This window comes from Triturus cristatus, chromosome 3_1, assembly GCF_964204655.1.
Source record: "Triturus cristatus chromosome 3_1, aTriCri1.1, whole genome shotgun sequence".
Classification (NCBI taxonomy): Eukaryota; Metazoa; Chordata; class Amphibia; order Caudata; family Salamandridae; genus Triturus; species Triturus cristatus.
Window position 1 is genome coordinate 642,630,209 of NC_140583.1, and position 19,899 is coordinate 642,650,107.

The 19,899-nt window shown below is 45.1% G+C and overlaps 1 protein-coding gene across 1 annotated transcript in view; it reads left to right on the forward strand.

Annotated features, from left to right (window-relative positions):
- The window catches only part of DENND4A (DENN domain containing 4A), an 811,018-nt gene that overhangs the window by 364,928 nt on the left and 426,191 nt on the right, over positions 1–19,899 (forward strand). Inside the window, exon 7 of the mRNA XM_085644632.1 lies at positions 13,130–13,462. Coding sequence (XP_085500758.1) covers positions 13,152–13,462 — 311 coding nt within the window. The 5' untranslated portion in view covers positions 13,130–13,151. The remainder of the gene's footprint in view (positions 1–13,129; positions 13,463–19,899) is intronic.

A 19,899-nucleotide genomic window follows, 5' to 3' on the forward strand; every position in this document is an offset into this window, starting at 1 on the left:
AAATGAAAAGAAGTGGCCTGGACCCTACGTGGTGACCAAGACAGCAGTCTGCACAGCTAATTGCTTTTTAAAATTCAATACAATTTATTCTTCAATTAACATTTAAAGCATAAACGTTATGATTTGCATTATGCATTAATCATCTCAATCAATATGGTACCAGAGCCCTGGTGCCAGAACCCAATGCATTTCGGGACTAAGTCCCTTCGTCAGGGGTATTTCTAAAAGAAAGAAAAAGAAAAAGGAGACCGTTCTTAGTTGGTGCACTGTTACCAAACACATTTTGAATTGTCATATTCCCTTCACCATCATTTTGTGTCACCATATGTGTGTGTAACTTGCACTTACTATTTCTGTCACTAGATGACTCTTCCCTGTATAAAGATAACAAATTGGAAAAACCAGAATTCTTATTGATCCAGACCGTCAATCCAACAAATGATAAATTCACATCTTTATAAAATGCCAAACTCATACCTGATAGTAATGTGTATGAGTGATCAATATTTCAAAATTCCATCCCCTCTCCGGAACATCTAAAAACGTAAAGTGTCATTTTATATACCAATTTAATGAAGCATAATTCTCACGACAAAAAAGAATTCAAAATAAATTATCTCACCTCATTCAGAGCGTGAGTTTAAACGCAATCCTTTGAAAAAATCCACGCTGTGTGCTTCGTCAAATGAGTATATCCTCCGGTGACTCAATATTATTCGTCACCTAAAACATATTGACAACCCAAGTTAGAGTTTATTCATCCTAATACTACCTTCTTGTCTCCCTCTGAAGTTGCTAATCGCTTACCTAGAATTTCTGAAACAGCTTCAATATCCGTCTCCCGTTCCCGAGTGGTGGAAGGTTACCGCGTTTGCGACCATTAACCAAGAACGACTTCCGTGCTGTATTTAAACGTCATCACGCGTTTTAACATAGAAAGAGGACTAGATAGAAGCTACGTAAAACGTGCCTGCATCAGTCCGCTTTGATCATCAACATTAAAGGCAGACTAAAGTCGAGTCATACAATTGACAATGAACTAAATAAATTGCCCAAAGACCGTTAAAGAGGGATTTAACTCTGTCTATGCGTTCATGATTTATATAATTTTACTCTGTGTTTCATACATGTTAAGATACAATAAATACTCAACCAGATTCGTACCCATCACCAAAAAGTAGTGAAAAAGGTTCCCACCACCAGTATATGGTGAGGTGTGCGTGAAAGAACTGTTACACTTCCAGATTTTCAATCTTTGACGGTCCAAAATGACATACAAACAAAAATATGAACACAATAAAAACATAAATATAAGTTTCAAATCCATCTATACGTTTTAATGTTTAGGTCTGGAGTCAATATTTCTATTATTTTAATGTGGGTGAGTGGTTTGGCTAAAGCAACGCGTATGGATCTTTTAGTGGTTACTCAGATTATGCATGCATATGTTTATAAAAAACAAGCCATTTCCAATTTGTCATTAAGACCATGTGGTGTTATGGTTTGTAATTTTTTGATCCAACATACTTCACGCTGTACTAGATATTTCGAATTGTCTCTATCAGGGTGTTTTGGCACTTCCTCTATGATTTGGAATTTGAGTTGTGCTATTTGGTGGCGCTGTTCCTCCCAATGCGTGGCTAAACTTGATGTGGAATTCTTAGTCCGAATTTTGCTTTTATGTTCTGTCAGTCTTATTTTCATTTTTCTTTCCGTTTTTCCCACATATAAAAGTCCACATGGGCATTTTATTGTGTACACCACATTTTCAGAGTTGCAAGTCGTCCTATTCAAGATCTTCATTTTAGTCCCAGGTAGTAGGGTTGGGCCGTCGCCAGACGTCAACCAACCCTACCTTAGTCAGCCACTGTTTCATAGAGTCCGACAGTGCCCCCGAGTGTTCCACCCTCTGCATGGATCTATCTAGTGTAGAGTTGTGTACCATGTTGTAGTCAGCCCCCGCTATAAGGTCCTCATCCGGGGTTTCCAGGATGGTGCTCAGGGCTTCCCTGAGGAAAGTCTCTTGGCGATTGTTTGGGCCATATAATGATGCACGTGTATAGGTGTGTGTCCCCCACTTTCACACTTAACACCAGCTTCCTCCTGGGTATCTCTGCTTGAATGTTTAGTATTTTACCGGGGAAGTGTGTTGCGAATATGAAAGCCACCCCTGCTCTCTTCCCTGACATAAAAATTGGTGGTCGAGCCATCTTGACCGGAGGCGTTTCCAATCAGTGTGTTCTAGGTGAGTTTCTTGTAAGAAACATATGTCATAATGGGAGTCTATAAGTTGAGCTAGGAGTGGGCGCTGTTTTACACGTGAGTTATTGCCTCGTGCATTGAGGCTCTATATTGAAACACTAAGGGGAGCCATTGAGGTAACCTTGGAGGTGAGTGTGCTGTGGGATAGACCCTCTTTCCCTTAAGAACTGGAGGCCGTTCCCTTCTGTCCTACCCCAGACAAGGGCAGCCACATGTCCCCAGGAGATGAGGGAAGATGTACGCCCAGGCCAGCCCATGTGGTGTCCCCAACTGAGTATTGTGTGAAGAGGGGTAGGTCCCTCACATATCAGCGACGATCCCATGCGTGTGGCGGCTCCTGTATCCACCCAACCACATCCCCTGTTAATTGGTTTAGGCCCTGGTGCCAGACCAATGGCAAAGGGCTTCCGGGGACCCCCTCCTTTCCCCCCTGTGGTCATAGTGAAGCGGGTAGATCTTACATACCTCAGATCTTCAAAGGGCTCCTGGAATGATCGAGAGAATTTTAATATAACACAAATGTTTCATTACCAGAGCAAAGAACAAATGCACAATCCTGGAAGATGTGCAAGGAGCAAATACATTTAAATAATTATTTTTCAAAGAAGGCAACTGCGTATTTCCCTAAAGGCAATGTCACTATTAAATCCTGCACTATCTAAAAATACGTTTTGACTAACAACATTATTCCTTTTTAGTACACAAATGTGTGATCTACTAAATGCTCAGATTTAAATCATACATCTGCTCATTTAGGCTTAGACTTAGTTCAGGGTGTATGGCACATCATTTGTAATTCGATAAAACATCCGCGAGCACTCCAGAGACAGTAGGACTGAGGCATGAAATGGAAAAGTGTCGGTATTTACTAATCTTTCTTTTTACAGAGAAGTGCAGGTACTCTCACTTGAAAATGAACGAAGTACCCTGAAACTACCAGCCAATTTAAACCACCAATTATCACTACAGTAGTTTTCCAGAAATACATACACGTTTGACAGTGTGCATGTTGCAGAGTTATACATTTGTTTTAACGCTTATGAAAAGGGGGTTCACACATAACTTTTTCTTTCAGGGGGATTCTGATTTTCCTTTAGACAATCCCCTTGATCTTGAATACTTCGAATCCTTTCCATGATAACATCACACTTTGGAAACGATTTATTGATGATATTCTCATCTTTTGGCACGGTACACAAACTGATTGTGTAGATTTCATCCAATGGATTAATGAGCAAAATGAATTCCTCAGATTTTCCCACACAATATCAGAACACTCAATACCATTTTTGGACCTAAACATCACACTATCCGATGGCACCCTTACCACCACACTGTCCAAAAAACCCACCGACCGCAATAGTCTACTGCGTTATGACAGCCACCATCCCAAAACACTGAGGGATAACTTACCTTTTGGGCAATTCTTACGCATTAGACGCAATTGCACTAGGGTTTCTGACTATAACACAGAGGCTAGGGTGTTATCAACTAACCTGACGGCCAGGGGCTATCCCATTAGACATGTCCATAACTCTATGAAAAGGGCTAAGAATAACCCACGTGAGGCACTCCTTGAAACACGCACCAAACCTGCAACTGACATCTTGACCTGTGTCACCTCCTTTACACCTGATTCCACTAGGATTAGGAAGATCATCTTGAGAAACTGGAGTATTCTAGAGACGGGTAATCTCAACATACCCAAACCTAGGTTTGCCTATAAACGTACACAGAATATCAAGGACCTATTGGTCCACACTAGACCTAGATTGAATACGACTGGTTCACAAAGGACAATGTGGGATTTACCCCCAGTCAGAGGCCACTTCCCTTGTGGTTCCTGTGTAGTCTGCAACCTGACTATCACCTGCAAGGAGATCACTTTCAAGAATGACTTCCACTGGACACTGACCAGACATACCAATTGCAACACCAAAAATTGCATCTATATGATCAAATGCCCCTGCGATTTAGTCTACATAGGCATGACTACCCGCATGGTTAAGACTAGGATAACGGAACACAGGAGCAACATACGTTGTCAGAGAGTTACAACTAAACTCTACACGCACTTCAAAGAAATGCAACATCATACCGATGCTATCAGCTGGGTGGTTTTAGAAGCGCACCCACAGATCTCTCAGAATGCATTAGTCAGGCTAGAACAGAGATGGGTCCTCAGATTATCTTCACACCTGACTGGCTTAAATGATGATATCCCATGGTCCGCGCTCATTGGATGAGATCCTCCCTGATACTACTTGAGTCTTCTATTTAACTTTGTGTGATTGACATCTCACACAATCGTCCAGCCACGTCCTGTGACCTTTGCCCCTTACCACTCCCGTCTGCACGTTTTCGTGACTTTACTGTACCTCCTAGTAGTAGACTAGATTTTGTATAGACCCCTTCGGTGTTTTAACCCCCCTGTAGTGTACAGGCATCCTCACTTGCACCTTCCTGTTTTAATTTTTAATTTACTATTTTTATTTTATTTTTCCTTTGTTTCCCCAAGCGGACTAATGCCGTACTGGTTTTATGTATATATGTACGTTTGGCATCCCCCAAGTGTATACACGACCTTCCCGTCCCATCATGGCCGCCGTGATTGTTACCTTTACCCAAGTCTCCACTTCAATTTCACCCGGGTTGATGGCAATTCTCCAATACCTCCCGGATGCTGCCAGTTTCATTTTATTTCCCTGCTCTAACATGGTCACCCGGACCGCAACCCCTCCACCTATGGGGACCTGTCCCTGGAGTCACGGGTTGATTCCGGATGCTGGCAGATGGATTTCCTGCCTGTTCCAATATGGCTACACGGACCGCAACTCCTCCTCCAATGGGGACCGGCTCCCGCGGTCACGTGATGCTCCTCACGGCTTCCAGCTTCCTTATCTGGCCCACACCCGATGACTCCTTTACCCATCCCAGGTCCGGCGGCAGGGGTACGTCTATGAATATACGCGTCAACCGACGCAGGTGAGTTGAGCACGCTCCTTCCTTTCCTTACATCCGGACACCTACTGAGGTGAGTCTCCATCTACGGAGGGGTTTTTTGGTGCCAATTCCACTTCTATGACACCGTGGGCGCCACCGTCCTTGCACTGACCCATCCGCTGCCAGGGGTTACGGCGGTCACCGCAATGTTTATGAGGATTCCATGAGTTTATGGCAAATTTCCCCTCTAACCATCTGGGCAGTGACACACCAGAGCCCCTGGGTATGAGGGCCACCATGGCTGCACACCACACCGCCCATGGTAGTGCATTACGAGGTATTAGGCTGCCTTTACCTTCCTGGTTTATACTCACCCCCTTGGGGTCATGGGATGACCTCACTTTTTCTTCCCGCACGGGACCCGGCTTTGCGTCTTTAAAATTTCCCCCCTTTCCGGTTTTTATCTTAGGATCCACGTTGGAGTCCTTTTACCCGCCGGTCACTGCTGCAAGATTGTCTTGTCAGTAGCATAGGTGAGTTTTTCACCTGGTTTTTTTCCCCCTGTCTCTACCCATGGTCCTGTCACTGTTTTCGCCCCCTTGTAATTGACTCTTCACTACCCACTTGGAAGCATGATACCACCAGTCTCTTGATGATTTGAGCTGATTTTATCTTGTGAGTGCATTTTTATTATGTGATATACTGTCATGTGTTGTCTTTTTCTTCTATTTTCTAGGTTACTCCTAAGCACCTGTTAGGTATGTAGAATTCACACACCTTTGTTGTAGATAGTTCGTATCTTTGATCCTGAGGAATTGCCGTGACCATTTCTTGGCTACCTAGGCATGAAACATGTTGATCTTCTTGAGCGTAGGGCATACATAACTAGCTACATAACCACTAGTGGCTATACCCACCTCAATTTCCATTTGTTTTAATTAGGCTGTTCACCACTTTAATAAATATTCATCCGTGGACCAACAGTACCTATTTTAAATACTTTCACTACATCTACACACTCTAGGGCCCCTCACCCCCACAGCACCCTTCGGCAGGAACAAAAGATCCCCGCTAAAGAGCCCCATTATTGGGAGCCCGTCAGGAATTGCAGCGCCGACCTGACGAGGGGCAGGCTCAAATGATGAAGCATGACACCTAGCTTGCTAGGTGTGTGAGAGCCCTAGTTCCAACAAGGGTTCCCCCCCTCCGTGACACATGACAGTCCTACAAACACCCCCCCCCCCCCTATTTCTTTCTTCGACTAGAGGAACTTTGTACCCTTTTTTGCATTACTAGTTGTTAGGGTATGTACACTGGACCTCTTTAAACTTACCCTCCTGTCCCCTATTTTGTTGACACGCGATGGTACTATACCCCTACTCTCCTACACCGGATGTTCCCGAATTCTCCTTCGCTTTGCTGGAAATGCCGGAGTGCTGAGGAGGACTTCCTGCATATCTGGTGGTCCTGCTCGGGCCTCACACTGTTTTGGAAGGAGGTTCTCAGCCATATCAAAGACGTGGTGGGTTTCCCAATCCCTTTTGACTCGTCCTTAGCGCTTCTGAGTATTAAGCCAGGTGGGCTTAAAGCTATGACTGTATCTGAGTGGCACCTGATCCTCCTTTTACTAGGGTTAGCAAGGCAGTCCATTGCAGCCACCTTGAAGAAGCCCCACTCCCCCATCCATAGTGTCCTGGTTCCTGCGACTGTGGGATGTCCTGGCCCCTGAACTTCTCACTGCCCGTCTTAGCCACACTGACACCCGATTCGACCGTGTTCGGCAGCCACTTGTTAGAAATTTCACTAAAACTGAGCATTCCCACCTAATGCCCCCCAGGTTACGCACCTTGCAATTCTTTGAGGACTCCCTGGTGCCTCTCTCTCGAGGCTGGGTGCCGGATTCCCTGAGCCGCCCTACTTCCACCCAAAGGGGGATCTGCCCCATCCGTGAGTCCACGGACCCTTATCCTGCCACCTGGACTCCCATGGCGCACCTGGCTACGACATACCCCCCCCCCCTTCCCCTTTTTTCTTCTCTCTCTCACCCCCCTCCCCCGGAGTAGGGGATTGCCACTCCTCTCTGTTACTTCTCTTCTCTCCTTTCTCTGTCTTTCCTTCTTCTTGCTCTACATTCCCTGTCTCGCCCATAGGTATGGTTTTAGTTTTGGGTTCTCTTTTTCTTCTTCTGTATAACATAGCTTGTTTTTCATTGGTGCAGGGTGATATAGCAACTTACGGGGTGGGGGCAATGCTCAAGACATCAAATTCTTAGCTGCTTAACTTTTATCGCATGCCCAGTTAAATAGAGGTGTAGACTTTTCTTTGCCTGGATGTACGAACCTTGTAGACCCTTTTCATGGGCACTAGAATCTGGTCCTTTAGCCTTGTTGTTCATACTCCGGGAGGCTTCCGTCCTAGGTCCTGCGTTGCCTCGTAGAGTTTGTGGTGCGGGCGGTGTTTGGTCTCTCCCCTGATTTTCTTTCTTTTTCATTGACTGGGTAGAACCCTGCTCCCCTGGCAACTTTATCACCCACCTTTGTATTGATCCTTACTTGTTAATCACTGCAGCGATGTACAAGTATGATGTGCTTGACTTTAATAAACAGAATTTCAACGAAAAAACAATCTACTTTTCCCTCATCAAGAATAAATCAACGTTATAATGTACCTTTGTGAATGCCTGCAAACTTGCAATTTTGTTGGTCTTCACATAATTTGCAAGGTCATCTTGCCATTGATCCAGGTTCGAGTCCAGGCGCCGGCTCACCATCCTGTGATTCTGGGCTAATCACTTAATCTCCCTGGGTCTACAAAAAATTTAAATGTCCTTGTGTAATGTAACTGGTGCTCATGTAAAGCGCTCCTATACCTTTGAGTCGAGTTTGCACTATATAAAACTGCAAGAAAAAGTAGAGCAGATTTACTCACAAATCATATTATAGGAGCTATTAATGTTACCTGGATGCAAATAGGCCTATAAATCCGCATGATATGTGTTAAAATGTATTACTCCTCGATCTTGGGCAAGGTCCAGAAACAGATTGTTGAAAATTGAGTTCTTTAGATTAATCAAGCTGGCTTATGAGAAGAGAAACAAAACCTACATCTTTATGTAGCATTCCTTGAGCTTTCCCAGGCTTTCGATTTTTTTTTTATTTAGAACTGTTGCCAAAATATGGAGAAGTTGGGGATTGACAGGGGTTTGATATCTTTAATTCGTATTTTGTACAATGATACTTAAATAACTGTACCCATGGCCTGGGGAGGGGATTTAGTTTTTCTCAATATGACATGGGAGGGTGAGGGATAGGGCTGCATGTGGGCTTCTGCCCTATTTCGTCTCTACATCACTTAATTTTCCCATGGGGAGAATGACTGGGTTAAGGATGTCCCCATGTAACGTAAAAGTGATGCCTTCTCCATGTGGATTATACAGCCCAGGGACTGCATTAAGGATACAGTGCACTGTTCTATTCTGTGCCACCATGGACAATTAAATTTATGTGCAGAACAGGACAGATTCAGAAGAGGCGCATTTCTACAGTGGTAGAAGAGGCGCATTTCTACAGTGGGCAACAATGTGAAGTGCGTGAGGCGTAGACAGAGAGGATCTAAAGCAATACTATATTATTATTTTACATTATTCTGATGTAATATTGCTTCTGAAAGTATCTTTCAGGATTGGTGGGTCTCAATCTTGTTTCTACGCCAGCTGAGGGTGTGGGTTGAGCAAGTGGGTGTGACCTCCTATAAACATTTGAGCACCTGGGCCTAATATTTTACAAATTAAGTACTGGATAGTTCAAGAGGCATTCTGGAAATAATTAAAGGGGATCAGGAAAGTGAGGATCAGGATGAAAGCACAGGCCGGCCAGGGCTGATGAGCTTTCCCTCCACGTGGCAGCTACTGCTTCTGGAACTCATTCCGTACACACATTCTGAAAATAACTGAGATCTGATCTGTTGAAACTGATCTTCAGCTCAGTCATAACTTATGAAGTGCCTTTACTCCCTTATCCCCAACTCACTCCTCTCCTGGGATGACAGCCCTTACAGACCCTGCGCTTCCCCCATACTCATCAGCACAAGTGCTTGTACAGCTGGTGCGTATATTGTGCTGTCAAAATAAGTGAATATTGTAGATAATCTGGAGGAGTTTCTGCGGTGCAGGGGTTCTTTTTTATGCGTATCCTTATAGAGTAAAACCTGAGCCTGAAGGCGTTTTGTCCATTGATACTGCTTTAACTGTGCTCTTGGACCCCCGAAAGAGGTTCGCTGAAGCTCTGTGGAGAGATTCATCTACGTGTTTGATGCGCGGTTTAAAAAATAAAACAACAATTTACTTAACGAGTCAGGAATAGAAAACCTTTGTGCTGCACTGTGCAGAACGTGGAGATGCTGCCGGTCACGACTGACTGGCGCCCGCAGTGCTGAGTGTGGCGTTCCGGAACTGGAAGAGAAGTGGAAGCATGCAGTGAGTGTTCAGAGGCACTACCAGAGCTGCAGTTTTGAGAGGGTGTCACGTAACTGCCAGAGCTGCCGACCTTGGTGTTAGGGAACCTTTGGATCTCACGTCCGTTGTCCGTGATGATCCCTTTTATGAACGCCTTTTGTAGGCATTGGAGGTAGCAGCAGTGTTCCCTGCGAGAAGCCTCAGCTCCCTGATGGGGCCGCCTCGCACTCCTCCCCGGAGCACAAGAGCAGCCCCACCCGCCCATTGTCATTCAGTCTGCGGCTGATTGCCACATACAGAATGGTAATGGGCCAGTGAGGGCTGCAAAGCCTGTGGTGGGCCTCCTCCTGTGCCCGATCCAGGGCAGGGCATTCTGTCAGATGGAAGACGGTGAAACAAGTTAAAAAGAAGAGGCTAGAGTTCTTTCAGGCTCATCATTTTAGAACTGATGCATTTTCAATATTATATCCAAAGAAACCATGGTTGCTGCTTTTTTATTTTATTCAACTAACAGCCATTGACTGAGCCAATAGTTCTCGCTTGTTGTAGGTGTAACGTTACTTGTTGTGTTATATATCTGGCTACAATGACGGAAGAGGCAAAATATCAGTCAGGAGGAACACTGCTAAGCACAGATTTTTAGCTTGGGTGTTTTAAGCCACGCCCTTAATTACATCGAGCACCCCCTTTGAGGAGACACCCCACCCCAGTTCTTTCATTCCACTTAAAGCCCTGGAAACAACACAATGTCACAGTCACCACATGGCCTGGCACTGTGCATCATGCATGACTCATTAATTCCACTTTTTCAGATTGCCTATGTGCAGGGGCATTGTGAACCTTACCCCCACCCACCCTTTAGGAACTACAGCAAGGTTGAAATTCTTGAGGGGCCTCTTCTCTGCAGACAAAGACTCAAGCTCAAAATTAATATGAAAAGGTGGGCGAGTGAGTAAGTGGATGGATGGATGGATGGCTGGATGAATTAGTGAAAGGGTGGATGGATGAATGAAAGGGTGAATGGGTGGCTAATGAGAGAAAGGATGGATGGATGAGTGAGTGGAAAGATGGATGAGAGAAAAGTTAAATAGATGGATGGGTGGAAGGGTAGATGGATGGGTAAAAGGATGGATAAGTGAAAGGATGGAGGGATGAGTGAAAGGGTGGATGATGGGCGGGTAAATGGGTGGATGGATGAGTGAAATGATGGATGGATTGATGAATTGATAAGTGAAAGGGTGAATAAATGGGCGGATGAGTGAAAGGGTGGATGTAAGGATGGATGAGTGAGTAATAGGGAGTGTAGATGGACAATAGGATGGATAGATGAGTGAAGGAGTGAAAGGGGGGATGAGTGATAGGGTCAATGGATGGTTTCATGAGTGGATGAGTAGATGGGTGGGTGGATGGAAGGAAGGATGGCTAAGTGAAAGGGTCGATGGAGAGAGAAAGGGAGGTTGGATGGATGACGGAAAGGGTGAATGGGTGGATGGATGAGTGACCGGGTGGATGAGTAAGTGAAAGGATGGGTGGATGGATGGGTGGAAGAGTGGATGGATGAGTGTATGGATGGATAGGGTGAAAGGGTGGATGGAGAGATGGATGAGTGAAATGATCGATGGAAGGATACATGATGGATAGGTTTGCAAATGGTTGAATATGTTTGGATATGGATGGGCTTATATACTATTCCGCGACCTCCTCTGATGCGTCTGTAAAACTTATCTTTTGTCCTGAAGTTTTGACCTGAATTTTGACCTTGTGTCCTGAATTTTGACCCTGTGTCCTGAATTTCTACACTCACTGTCCTGAATTTGCACCCATGCCAGTTGGTCACCTTAAGGGAACCAGGTTCGAGTCTGGGCATTGGCTCAACATCCTTTAATTGTGGGAAAATCTCGTAATCTCCCCATGCCTGCCAAAGTGTATGTGCTCATGTAAAGCGCTCCAATACCTTCGAGTCGAGTTCGCGCTATATAAAACTGCAAAAAAAACTGTGTTTGGTCCATAGTGCTGGCACCGCAGGGAGTTCTACTGGTCTCTATTGAGTTGCTTTAGCAAGACGGAGTGTGGACCAGTAATGGAAGAGCAAGGGTGCTGCCCAAAGGATTGATGTGCCGTGGCTGGGCTGTGTGTGGATTCTTATGGTGCATTATTGGGGGCGTGGATGTACTACAGGCTCTGTGGAGGGGCAATAGTCGGAGCTGCCAGCCGGAAGTGAACTCTGCCCCTTTTATCAGGGGGAGGTACCGAAGAACCTTAAGTCTCCCTGTGCACCCTGTAATATGCCAGCCATCTGTGCACTCAGTGGTCAGGACTAGGAAACTAATGACTGATATTTTATATAGTGCTTGATAACACAACTAGCACTATATGTCATTTAAGTATTTCTAATAATGGTGGAAAATGTATTGACCCCTGATTGAGGGAATCCGAGTCCACCATGCTGGCATTCACCCGGTTGCACAGAGATATCATGAGTGAATGACTCGCTCGCTAAGCTGTTTCACTAGCGCTTTGGCAGAATCATCTGTTATTCCTACCTCGCAATGAGCGCTGCCAAGCAGGCAAAAGGTGTATTGGCAAAACCGGGATTCCCTTTTATTGCAAGATCTGACCTTTAGACTCGGCTGAAATCCACGTTAACCAGTGTCCCAAAACTACAAGTAAAGCCCCGCAAATATTAGCTGTAACAAAGTAAGTAATCAAGACAATATCTTACATGAGCGTAGTAAATAAAGCTGTAACAAAGAAGATAACGTAAACATTTTAGAGCTCGTGTAGTGTGCTGTTAATAAAGGGTCACACATGTTGGAAGTGGAGCATGGAGGAACCATAACTATTGAATATGGCATGTTTAATAAATATGGGGATGCCTGGGTTGTGTTTATCCAAATGACAATCAATTGTTTTTAAACATAAGCCTACTTTGTCCATGCTTTGCTGAAACCTACATTCTTGCTAGCTCCCTATAATTTCGAGTGGTAGTCGCCCTATGTTTCATCGATGTTAGTAAACATTGTGTCATGCCAGTGCAAATGTTTGCAGCTGAAGCTCAGAGATCAAACACTGGCGACCACGCAGTAGCGTTGGGCAGCACTTAGTTTTACCAAAGTCCCTCCTGGGTAAAGTCCCTGACAGAGTGATGTGGCGATTGCTTGACTTCAAAGATGAAGATCCACGTGACCTGGCCAGCAGCCCAGAGAGTCGAGCCCAGGGATTGGTGCCAGCACCAACAGCATTGAAACCCAAGGTAAAGCAAACAGGGAGCACTCTAGCAAATCATGAAACCACTGACTTTGAGTAATTCTGGTAATGGGCTTTGCACTCTTTCTGAGCAAGTAGCTTCCCTTTTCATGCCAATGGTAGGCCTTTGGAAGTTCAGGCATTTAATAATTCTGGCGTTTTCATCATCTATGCTTTTTCTTCTTGATTGGGCGTCCATGCCAATAACTTTCTGTTCATCCACAGGTCTGCCCTTCTGTGATGGAAGATGATGGAAGACAAGGGACCGCGTGTTGCTGACTACTTTGTGGTGGCAGGGCTGACGGATGTGTCCAAACCTCTAGAAGAGGAGATCCACTTTAACGATGCGTGCCACAAAATAGCAAAACCCAAGGAGCCAATCACAGATGTGACCGTCATCATTAAATCTCTTGGGGAAGAGGTCCCCCAGGGGTATGAGTGCATAGACCTTACTCCCTCTGGGCTGTCCGCAGACCTCAATAATGGGAGTCTCATGGGGCCACAGATCTACCTGTGCTACCGGCGGGGCCGGGACAAGCCATCACTCACAGATATGGGGTAAGTATTCCTTTTTAATCAATCTTTTTTTGTGTCACAGTCAGCCATAAGCATACATTTCAGTAGCACACATGGAATCCCTGTTCCAAAAAAGTGTGAGATTTTGAAAGTTGAACACTAGCAGTTGGGGGATTGGTATAACAACTTGACCTACAGTACACTAAAGCATCATTGGTAACAGGAACAGCAGTTGCAGTTCACCTGTTTAAAAAATATCTCAAAGAAGTAATAGCTGATCATTCAAATTCACATGGTTCGTGAACATCTGCCAAAGAGTTATGTTCAAGGCTTGTTCACAAACTAGCCTCCTACCCATTAAGCCTCAGTCCAGTCCCCTGGTCATTGAAACTACTCAGCAGCCGGCCCCAGGCCAGAGTGACTGGTGCTTCTGCTGCCACCAACCAACCAACGAACTGAAGCACCACTAAAGACCTCATTACGATGTCGGTCAAAGTTTCCTCCTCCGGGCACCGACTCAGAATCGGGACTGATCGACTCGCCGTCAGCTGTTTCTCCCGACCGATTACAATGCGAACGAACACTGTTCGGTTGATCCCCATTGACTTCTATGGGAGCCTGTGTTCTGCCCAACAACACAGGCTCCTATGGGGAAAGGGGGATGTGTGTGGAAAACTCTGCACCCTGTCACAGGCACCCCATGGTGCCTGCCATACAGTGCAGGGTTTTACAGGGGTGTCACTTAGGTACGCCCCTGGCCCCACCCAAAAGTCACTTTCCGACAGCCTATTTGTGACAGACAGGCCAACTCGGAAAGATCGTTGGAAACTGGCATCGTAATTGCTCGGTCGGAAATGCAGTCCGTAGAGCTGTACGATGCGGGTCCGACCAACACAAATTTTCAGAGAGTCGGTCAGAACAGATTCAGAGAGTCGGTCAGAACCGCATGGTCTTCGGAAAGACCATGCGGTTTACAAACTGACCGCGAACATCGTAATCAGTCTGTCCAAAGGGTTCCGACAAGGTCTAGGAGATTATGACTGTTGGGAGGAGGCTTTCCGCCCAACATCATAATTGGTCCCTAAATAGGGAAGTTCAAAATTGACCCTGGAGTGCTGCTGTTGTCAAGAACTGGTGCCACCGTGGAAGCCTGCCTAAGCCAAGCCCATAAAAATTGTCTTGCGCTTAGCTGTCACTTTGGTGAACTAGGCCCGGAGAAGTATGTGCTGTATGAGTGGGAACACCCCCATGCCAAGAATACAGCCTAGACAGCCGGCAAGTGCATACAACTTACTGCAGCAACAAAAACAAACTGATGAATGGAATGCCTGAATTAATCTTGGCCACTGAAAATCACTTAGGGCCCTCTCCCTGGCAATCGTCTTTCATCCACCATGCTACTGTAGACCGAGACCGTTCAATATGCAAATCAGCTATGACCATGCTTCAGTAGGAACTGCAAAACACACAAGATGATGGACGGAATGTTGCACATAGGCAAAACATTCACCCCCAGTCACAGATCTGGGTTTAATCCATCGTTATTTTGCTCACCACACCACCCCAGTTCAGACATGGCCATATGCAAATCAGTCTTGACCCTGTGCCTCATGGGAACAGTCCAGCCCGAACTGCCAAGCCATGTCTTCCCTGGACCGGAATCAAGCATCCTAGGACCGGTTTCGGGGTTTCACCCCTCTTCAGCCAGGTTAGCTTGACTCCAGTGGCGTAGTGAGCACGGGACCCACGTCTGGGCATACCATTCCCACATAGGGCGAACAGCAAAACACACAAGATGATGGACGGAATGTTGCACATTGGCAAAACATTCACCCCCAGTCACAGATCTGGGTTTAATCCATCGTTATTTTGCTCACCACGCCACCCCAGTTCAGACATGGCCATATGCAAATCAGTCTTGACCCTGTGCCTCATGGGAACAGTCCAGCCCGAACTGCCAAGCCATGTCTTCCCTGGACTGGAATCAAGCATCCTAGGACCGGTTTCGGGGGTTCACCCCTCTTCAGCCAGGATAGCTTGACTCCTGTGGCATAGTGAGCACGAACTGCGCCAGAGCTGGTCCTCACCAGAAGGACCTACTTGGGTCTCTTCGGTGAGTTATAGCTTGAGTCCTTTGGAACAGTGAGCACAGCACCCACGTCTGGGCATACTCCTTGCACTTAGGGTGTCTACTGAAACAATAACAAAGTGATGTGCTGAATGCTGGAATTGATCTCAGCCACTGGCAATTCCTCAGATCACCTCAGTCTTTCATTTCTGGGCCACAATGCCACTCCAGATAGAGACTGCTCATATACAAAGCAGACTTGACTCTGTTCAATAGGAACAGCGTGAACTGCCAGACCAGGTCCCTTCTAGAAGGAAACAAGCAACTCCCGAACGGTTTCAACTTACGTAGGTTTCATCAGTGAGCTACAGCTTGAGTGCTTTGGCACAGTGAACACTTGACACAGGGCTTTGCATACCAGTTGCACTCACAGCTAACTGCTTTGCCTAGCTGCATCTGGGGACAAGAAAGGCTTCAAAGCATGCGAGTAAAACTTCCACACTCGCCGAGACTGTCTGAACTTAAAAGCCGTCTCAAAGACTTTAAACTGAGTTACCTAATAAATCCAAGAGAACTTTCAGCAATGTGCAGCTAAACCTAAACCCTAACTACTCCCTACTTTATGGAACAGTAGTAGGTAAAACCCTGACCTCTCAGGGAAGGAAGATGGTTAAATGCTAAAGGAGGAGGTGAAGTACCCTCTTGTTTAATGAAATGTATATTTAATCAAAAGAAGTCTACTTGAGAAACTTATTCCAAATTGGATCTTTCCAGATACGTTAATGATCACTAAGGGAAAAGATTGCATTTCTTAAAATAACACTCACCTCCTAAAGGCCCCTTGGTAGCATGCTTCATCATCGTGTTCTTCCTGCCATGCTGCGGGACGGGGCGTGCTACAACCGACGGAGACGTGGGAGCACTTATTTTTGGAGGTGGGGGCTATATTGCTAGAGTAGAAGTAGAAAGGGTCAGGTAGTAGTGAAAAAGGTATAAGGGATCAATTGCACTTGGTCCTGAAGAAAAGCCATAGGGGTAGGCTTGAAACATGTAGACCGAGAGTAACACACTCATTACACTGTGTAACTCCCAACTGCCCCCTTTACAATTTTATTTATTTATTTTATTTATCTACTTTTTAAAGTTTTGTATAGCGTGAACAAGACCTAGGTGGGTGTCGGAGCGCTTTACAATTTGGATGGTTAGGAAATAATAGTTGGAAAGTACCAACGTTACTTATAAATGCAAACACAAGCAGGTTCCAAGAGGGTATCAGAGTACATCAAATTAAGAGTAAGGCATATACCGTACTGGAAGAAAAACATACATCACTTAAAAGTGCATACCTGGCGAGGTTGAGATTAAAAGGTGAGCACCAACTAATAAACAATCTGGGGACAGTGAGTGAGGAGTGGAGTCATGGCCTATTAAGGCAAGAACTTGTTCATTACAATTGTTTTTACTTCCTTTTTGAAAGAAGCAGTGGAAGAGATCTGGCGGACTTCCGGTGGAAGAGAGTTCCAGATCTTTGGGGCATAGCCTAAGAAAGTTCTGTGGCTCATTCTCTTTGTGGAAAATCTGTGGTTTCAGAAGCAGTGAACTTGCACTTCGTGACGGTCTACCCCTTCCAGATAATTCAAGCTTTTGAGCCAAATAAAATGGGGTCTTAAGGTAGAGGGCTTTGTGAGTCAAGCTGGCAATCTTTAGCTGAATTCTTGTTTCGTATGGCAACCAGTTTAGAGATTTTAGAAATGGGGATATGTGAGCGTTTCTTTTTGTACCAGTAATCAATCTGGCTGCGGCATTCAAAGAGGCTCTTAGTAGGGCCAAGGTATATATGTGGGAAGGCCACAGAGCGTCACACTCCCGTAGTCTAGCCTAGGCAGTATGAGCGCTTGAACTGCCAGCTTGAAGTCATCTTGTGGAAGGAATGGTTTGAGATTCCTGAGTATACTCATGTGGTGTTTAGCGCTCTTGCTTATATTGCTAATATGATTATGCATATTCAAGTGCATGCCCAGTGTGATTCCGAGGGATTTAGCAGGTTCAATAATGTGGGGGGAGCAGTTGAAAGCTGTGAGGTGTTTCAACCAGAGGTTGATCTTGGGGGTGTGATTAGGAGGCGAGATGAGAAGGAATTCCGTTTTGGAGGTGTTGAGCAAGAGGTGATTCTAGGTTATCCAATTATAAGTATTCGTTAGGGTAGCGTTGAGTGAAGTGAGGTCATTAGGGGAGTTGATTTTCAGATACCAGCCACAAGGTTTAATAAAGTTTAGGTTCCTAGAGGCCAGGTATTTTTTATATTTTTTTCACTACTACCTGACCCTTTGCACTCCTACTCTAGCAATATAGCCCCCACCTCCAAAAATAAGTGCTCCAATGTCTCCGCCAGTCGTAGCACGCCCCGTTCTGCAGTGGGGCAGGATGAACCCGATGATGAAGCATACCACCAAGGGGCATTTTGGTGGGTGAGGGTTATTTTAAGAAATGTATTCTTTTCCCTTAGTGATCATTATTGTATCTGGAAAGATACCATTTGGAATAAGTTTCTCTAGTGGACTTCTTTTGATTAAATATATGATACGGGAGGCAAGGTCCACTATGTACCTCTCTCTCCCCCTTTTGATTGACCTAATAAAATGTATAACAACCATGTATACTAGGTTAGTTGATTTGTATAGTACTTACTTTTACTGTGAGATTAAGGTACTTGCTTTTCTAAAAATATAAGCACTGGGATGAACAGTATACTATTGTGTCTGTTGTTTGATTGTTGAGTTCTGATCTCTCCCTCCCTGAGGATCCCATAATTGCTCACCCTCTCTACCATTAAAGTGTGCAGAAAGGGTTGTACTCGACCCATTTTGCAAAGCCAAAGTAGGATGGGACCCTGCGCACCAGTAGCAGATGACCTCATCCAGCACAGTGAGGGTCTAGTGGGCCCTGTTTGCCCTGCGATTCCCTGAATATGATCTCACAGGTGCCTGCTACAGAATCTGTAAATAAAGAACATTGTACATTTTTAGACCATAAAGAACATTTGGAGCATGCAGATTTGTGCATTTTGCCTTCATGTATCAGCTCCTTTTGCAATCTTTCCATTGGCAGACAGTCTCCCTTCATGTAAACATTGAAGAAGGACTGCAGTTCAAGTGTTGTGGGATGCCTAGCAAAATACAGAGGAAGTCTGTATGGATCACCCTGTTGGACTTACTGACCTGGTAGGGATTACCTAGCCCCTCCCAAGTAGATCGAAGGATAGAGATGCTGAGGAGAGCTATTGGCTGTAACTACCCTGGGCTCTTTTCGAGCCAGCTTGATCAAACATTTTCTGTTGGTGGTGAGAAGTTGATGAAAGCAAGTTTGGAAGGAGCAGCTGAGCATCCATCATCCATCCCACCCTACTTTTTATTTTAGCACTAGCTTCACTAATCCGTGTATGCACAGAGAGCTAGGCTCATCCCTTGACAAGAGTGAGGTCCTGGACCTGCCCTGTACCCGGAGGAGTGCATCAAGTGTGCCCTAATTGAATTGACAATGGACTGCTATCCCCGTAATGGGTTTAGTACATAGAGTGGTGATGGTAGCATACGGTATTTTGTTGATCCATAGTTGGACCCAGACCTTTTATTAGTGTAATTGAATTGAAGGCCCCTCTTGTAAAGGTCTCCTTTAATGTTGTTACCCATTTCATAGCGCTTCCATCCAAATAAAGGTTGTGCTTGTTTGTGGCCTGCATGGTACCTGCACAGTGTGTTTGAGTGAGCCAGATTAGTGGAGGCCTGTGGTATCAATTACCGTAGCTTAAGTTGAGATAGTTGTTGGCCGTGGTGTACACTGGCACTCATTTTTGAGGATTGTAACTCATTTTTCCTCATGAAATATTGACTGCGAACCAAGAGATTTGAAAACACACAAACAGAAAGGAAGAGAAAGACAGAATAACTTGCACAAAGGGAGAAAGCAGGGGCCAGCCAAGAGTAAGATAAACTGGTAACAGTATCTGGTAGTGGATCAAAGAGGCCTCAGGCGAATTTAAGTTTACATGGCATTTGTATTTGGCAGTTTTTCATAGCATCACCAGAGCAGAGCTTTTGGTACAGACACTCATTCTATTACAAATTAAGCACTGTCCATTATAGATGTGTCTGCCCTGGGCTTAGGCAACAATATGGGGGTGATGTTCTTCTAACCAATAGTGCAACTGTATTATTGACAATCATAAAGCTGGAGGGAGTAGACCTAGACAAAGGAATGAGCTGAGAGGAGACTAGGCTCCTGTAAAAATTCTTTTTGCTAAGAGGAGCTGTATATTAGTTTTCTTGTAGCTCTGCCGTTTGGTAGATGATGAGGGTGACAGGTGGGACTGTAGTCTCTGTTGTCAAGATGAAAAGGACCGCTTAAGTTATGG